The sequence below is a fragment of the Stigmatopora nigra genome, chromosome 7, assembly GCF_051989575.1.
Source record: "Stigmatopora nigra isolate UIUO_SnigA chromosome 7, RoL_Snig_1.1, whole genome shotgun sequence".
NCBI lineage: Eukaryota > Metazoa > Chordata > Actinopteri > Syngnathiformes > Syngnathidae > Stigmatopora > Stigmatopora nigra.
In genome coordinates, this window is record NC_135514.1 from 2,920,676 (window position 1) to 2,927,209 (window position 6,534).

At 38.0% G+C, this 6,534-nt stretch overlaps 1 protein-coding gene across 1 annotated transcript in view; it reads right to left on the reverse strand.

The window, feature by feature from the left end:
• Positions 1 to 5,171, reverse strand: part of ulk4 (unc-51 like kinase 4) — a 63,414-nt gene extending 58,243 nt beyond the window's left edge. The window contains exons 1-4 of the mRNA XM_077721696.1: positions 5,097 to 5,171; positions 4,223 to 4,360; positions 3,389 to 3,488; positions 3,067 to 3,206 (exon numbers count right to left, since the gene is read on the reverse strand). Of these exons, the coding sequence (XP_077577822.1) occupies positions 3,067 to 3,206; positions 3,389 to 3,488; positions 4,223 to 4,360 (378 nt within the window). The 5' untranslated portion in view covers positions 5,097 to 5,171. The remainder of the gene's footprint in view (positions 1 to 3,066; positions 3,207 to 3,388; positions 3,489 to 4,222; positions 4,361 to 5,096) is intronic.
• Positions 5,172 to 6,534: the final 1,363 nt, after the last annotated feature.

The following is a 6,534-nucleotide window of genomic DNA, read 5'->3' on the forward strand; positions in this document are numbered from 1 at the left end:
GCAAATGAATGACCGATCGGTCCATAGGGTTTGGTTGTCTTGGGGTGTTAATGGCTGCCAAGGAGCCAACAGAGACAACATTTTAGTAGATTTTGTTAATACCTGTTGATTAACTTTTTTATACAGCCTTTTTATTACAATTTACAATTCTTGGCAGTAGCATATCGATAACCTTTGAGTTTAATCTCATCTCATTTTCTAAACCGCTTTATCCTGATTAGGGTGGCGGGGGTGCTGAAGCCTATCGCAGCTGACTTTGAGCCAGCGGTGGGGGACAGCCTGAGCTAGCCAATCACAGGGCACAAGGAGAAAGACAACAATTCACGCTCACACTCATACCTAGGGGCAATTTAGTGTCAACTCAGCCTCCCATGCATGTTTTTGGAATATGGGAGGAAACCTTCGCAAGCCCTGGAAAACATGCAAACTCCACACAGGTGGACCAACCTGGACTTGAACCCAGCGCCCCATAGCTGTGAGGCCAATGCACTAACCACTCATGCAACAATTGAGTTAATAAATAAATGTAGCACCTGTTGGTTCACTTTTTGCAATATATCAACATTTCAATTAATTTTCCCACCTATATCTTTATACCACTGACCTGTGCAGAGCTCACCCACAATCCACAAGTGCTTTTGGGTCTCATACCACTCATAAAATCGTACAATGTTTGGATGATTCAGATCTTGACAAAGACGGACCTGAAGGAGAAATAAAAAATCAATCTAAAAAATATTTTGATGATTACAGTATAAATAAGTAACATGACTCCCATATTATCCTACATGATTGGTGATTTCAGGTCTCCTGACTTTGTCACTCCGTTTGAGGGCTACATAGTTTAGATTTCCCCTCTGTCTCCCTTTATAGACAATAGATGTTGAGCCTCCACCCAGCTCATCGTACAAGATAAAGTTCTCCATCTGTATTTAGAGGAAAAAATATAAAAAAAAGTATAGTACTTAACGTTTAGATTTCAACATGCGTATCAAATTGATACATTTCCCTGTAACATCGCACTGTATTGTAGAACGCAGGAATGAAAAGTGATTTGCAAAATGTTGGTATTGAAATGTGAAACAGATTTAGATACTCACGCTTGCATCGATAACAATTTAAAGAAATTTCAAACTCGAGTAATTGCTAACCTACCTGACAATTGGTTTTCGTGCTCTCCCACCTTCGACATCCCAACCAGAAGTGACGCAAACGGAGTACTCAACCCCACCCCAAGTGGCGCAAATGAAAACTAGCGCATCTAACCACGGCAGTTTCATTGAATGCATAATATATAATCTCTTTTTTGACACACATATAGAGCATTTGTAACACGAACTGTTTTAATCGTTGAAGTTTCCCTTGTGCAGGGCAACCGTGTTGTAATGGTATGTTCCGTCGTTGCTAGGATACACAAAACAAAACAAATAAAAGTTGAGTTTATAGTGAGACCATCGACAAGGAAATTGCAGCTACCTAAGAAATTAAGAGTATATTATGCAAAAAAAAAATGAATTTGATGTTGACTTTAAAATCTAAATGAATGTAGATAGTATTTAGATGTATTTTGCACAATTTTGCAATGTTAATATTGTTATACTATGGTTAATCAATGGCTATTGAAGGAGCTCTGCAGGCAGGTCAGATTTCTAACCTTTGCCAGTTGTCATGGGAAGGCACCAGGTAGCATCTGTTGGCTTCTCAAGTTTCACACAGAAAAAGGCCTTTCACTCATTTTTAATTATATTTGTAATGGTTTCATGCATAAAATGGGTCGAAATGAGCATTATGAATGATGCAATATTCAGAAACTATATGAACACATTGACAACAAATGTCATAATCAAACATTTTTTTTACTCTGAAGGTAGATTTTGTAGATTGGTTTGATTTATTTATTAAAAAAATACAATTGGGCCATCCTCTTGTTCATCATCTGACACTAATTTGTCTCTTTCATTGCCCAGAAACTATGCTTGAGTAACTCTGGCATCATCATTCTGAAAAACAACAAAGAATTGAAATAATTTATCACCGAAGCCAATTCAACACCAAAAATGTCACGTGTTTGAGTCATAGTTATTTGAACCTGTCATCGGGGTTTTTTTCCAGCAAACATTCCTGAATATTTTTGAAATCCTGACTTGGAGTTGCTTGAGACACTATAACAAAAAGTATGTAGAGGTTGAAATCAATCAGAAAAATGATTTTAAAAAAGAACACAAAAAGAAACAAACACACGCTAGTGACGCTAATGTTTGTGTTCATGTTTAAACCTTTCTGTGTCAGACATGGTGGTTCCTGAAATAAAATCATTTCCTTTAGTTCCCTGTAGGTCCTAGAGGAGAATGGTGGTTCACCTACACAGCCCAACATAAAACATACAGTTTGTTCATAAAAGCAATGTATTGTAAAGTGAAATGTTACATCATTAAAATTTGGCAAATAAATAACATACCGGTATACATGTAGTAGAGTACACAACCAAGTGACCAAAGATCAGATTTCACTGTAGTTTCTGAGCCTTGGAGAACCTCTGGAGCCATGTAAGTTGGTGAGCCTGATAAAAAATAAAGATAGGTGCTAATTATAGGCAAGAATTTGCCCACATAAGTACAACAGACAATAAGTATACACTTTCATCAAGCAGACATACAAATGGTGGCATATCCAAATAAATCATTATAATTATGGATATAAGCGTAGCAGGATTTACATGTCAATCACTCATGCACTTTTTTGCATTGACATTTTAGTCAGTTATACATAAGTCATTTAAAATCACAAAGAAAACTAACCTTGAAACCTTTTCCTGATGTTAAGATCTTGATATCTTGAGTCATATTTCCTTTTCCCTTTGTCTTCACATGTTAAACATAATGTATAGAAATAATCAGGAGGATCATCCTCTTTCTTGGAATAACAGAAATTACTTAATTTTAATGAGCCACTACTATCCACCAGGATCTGTGGTATGAGAGATAATTGGAAACAAAAATCTTAATAATACATTAAAAAGTATGAGTATATACTTGCTACTTGATACATATGGTAACATGTACAAACCTCAGATGGTGTCAAATCAGAAAAAACTATTTGTAACATGTGGATGTGCTCGAGCCCTTTGATTAAGTCCCATCCAAACTTCCTCACAACGTCTTCTGGTAGACATCCATCCCTAATAATAACAGACTCCAAACTACCACCTAACATATTCAAGACAAAGTAGATGTAATGGTTATTAATTAGAGATTTTTTAAAAATAACCAGGAAACTGTAGTTAAACTGCTAACATTGTTCACAAAGACATTAAAATCTGTGCAGATCAATGAAAAACTGTAGAAAATGCTGTGATGGGTTTCCACCTATTGTGAGAAGCTCAGCTGACCTGTGCAGAGCTCCACCACTAACCACAGGTGTTTTCTGGTCTCGTACCACTCATAAAAGCGTACAATGTTTGGGTGGTCCAGGTCTTTGCTTAGTCGGACCTACAATCAAAGGGGAAAAAGATCACCAAACTGCACTGGAATGTTTAATGAAGACCATAGATTTCAATTTGAGGTACCAAGACAATGAACATCTACACTGGATATAAAGGCTTAACATGCCTCATGGTATGTTTATACAATTGTGATAAAAAGAAATGCAAACTGAGGCTTTAAAACCTTTTCCCCTACTGTTAATGTCCATTTAAAATGTATTTTCAAGGAAAAATATTGGGATGTCCCATAAAAATCTGCACACATTTTAGTAGCTGATAACTCAATTATTTATAGTTTTTATAGACTCAACCCATTAAACCAAGACACTAGTATTTCCTGTATCATTTTCTGTGTGTATTTTATTTCAATTTTTATTCCAATATAATGATTTACCGGTGGCCCGGTGAACATTGTGGTTAACACATTGGCCTCGCACCTCTGGGGTCGAGGGTTCAAACCCAGTTGTGTGCTTACTGTGTGGAGATTGCATGTTTTCCCAGGCGTACATGGGATTTCTGAGTACTCCGATTGCCTCCCACATCCCATTTTTTGCCGCCTCTCTCTCTCTCTCTCTCTCTCTCTCTCTCTCTCTCTCTCTCTCTCTCTCTCTCTCTCTCTCTCTCTCTCTCTCTCTCTCTCTCTCTCTCTCTCTCTCTCTCTCTCGATATCTCTCTCTCTCGATATCTCTCTCTCTCTCTCTCTCTCTCTAAACATGTGAGCATGCAAAGAAAGTATCTTACATGGTTGGTGATTTCAGGCCTCTTGGATTTTTCACTGCATTTGAGGGCTATGTAGTTCAGAGTGCCCATTCGCCTTCCTTTGTAGACAACAGACACACAATCTTTTCCCAGTTCCTCATACAGGTTAATGTTCTCCATCTGCTTTGAAATAGAATGCTATAATGAAAAGACTGTAGTTCAAATTCAATCAAGTAGTGGTAAATAAAATGGATTTTATAAGGATACACCCCGACATCTCAAAAATGTATGTTTGCAATCTTTACACGCTCATCATGCACCCGACCAGATCAGTTGATTGGGATGCCTCTCAGCCAGGAGGTGGGCGGGTTGAGTCAAAGTACCCTTTATTGCTTTTTATTGATTGAGAAATTTCAAAGTTATAATCACATTAGGCTTTTGTGTGATATCATTTCTAGACCAAGAATCTAAAAATATCTAGCATAAACCACCAAGTGCCTCAAAGAGAGCGTATTCTTTCTTCTGGTCTTTCTTCGGGTGAGTGGTTAGTTAGCGCGTCGCCCTCACGGCTGTGGGGTCCTGGTTTCAAATCCAGGCCGATCCGCCTGTGTGGAGTTTGCATGTTCTCCCCCAGCCTATATGGTTTTCCCCCGGGTACTCCAGGTTCCTCCCACATTCCAAAAACATCTATGGTAGGCTGATTGGAAACTCTAAATTGTCCCTAGGTACGAGTGTGGGTGTGCATAGTTGTCCTTGTGCCCTGCCATCGGCTGGCCACCAATTCAGGGTGTCCCCCACCTCTGGCCCAGAGTCAGCTAGAATAGGCTCCAGCACACCCCGCCACCCTAATTACGATAAAGCAGTTTATGAAATGAATGAATAAACTTCAACATTACAGTGAGAAACAGAGTTCTACCTCAGAGTCGCCAACAGTCCTTTCTCATTAGTAGCTGCAACTGAATAAAAGTCATGATAAAAAAATAAAAATAAAAAAAATGTATGGAGTTTTGTACATCTATGGCTTTGATATGACATCACAATAGGATGTACTATCAGATCTGTTTTTCTTCATGACTTTTGTAGTTTATGGTATACATTAGTCAAAATAAACAACTTACCATTTCAATTACGGTAACAAAATATAAAATATGGAACCAGTGGGGGTTAAGACAACTGTGTTTTAATGAGGATGCAAAAGATTTGAAGAATCAGGAGGCTTTACTTGAGGCAATGGTTGTTAGATGTCATTGTTGAAAAAAATAATAACAAACAATATTTTTACATAGTATATAAGTAGTATACTAAATTGTGCTCTTTTCCCTAATGTATAATGATAGTGTTTGCGTGTTTTCACAAAAATAAAGGAATTTTTTGTTTACACTGACTACATGTCATCAAAGCAAAGGTATGTTACTCAACACCATTTAGTCATTTAGCTCTCAATGTTTAGATTCCAAACTGATTACTTCACATCATTGGCACAAAAAGACTTAACTTCACTTATAAATCAGTTGTTAATCACAGTTACATTGTCTTTTAATTTGGTTTAATCCTTTCAGGGACGGTGTTCGCAACTACAATGGACATTTATGCAAAAGTTCAAACAGAAGACCTTCAACACATGATTGAGTAAGTGACTATTTTTGTAGAAAGATAAAACGCTTTTTAGATATTAGCAATCATAAATTGATGTTTGGTGTTATTATATATAATTATAATGATATAAATATAATGTACAGTTCTGAGGTTGCGTATTCAATCCCAGTTGGGTGCTAAGGTTTTAACTGTGTGGAGTTTGCATGTTCTCCCTGGGCTCGCATCTGTTTTCTCCGGGTACCCCCGTTTCCTCCCTCATCCTCAAAACATGGAGTGTAGGCTGGTTGAACACCCTAAATTCCTTGTAGGTATGAGTCTGAACGTGAATGGTTGCCCGTCTCCTTGTGCCCTGCAATTGGCTGGCCACTGGTTCAGGGTATTCCCTCCCTGGTTTCAGTAGTTAGCTGGGATAGACTCCAGCACCACAGGATAAAGTACGGAAAATGAATGAATTAAAGGAATGCCCATGTTTTGAGGGCGGGGTCTGCTTTAGAGACATGAGTCTGATTACGTCAGGCAGAGGCGATTGCAAAACATTCATTTGATCACCATTGACTGCCATTTCGTGACAAGGGCCTTCCCTGGGGGGCTGCATTGTTTAAAGACAAAAGGTTAGTGATATTGTCATCTAAAATACGTTTTGACAGATTTATAAATAGTTTGGGTAATAACAATCACATAATGTGGTAATGAGTGTGAAATTTGCATATTCTCCCCGGGCTTACGTGGGTTTTCTCTGGGTACTCTGTTGTCTTCCC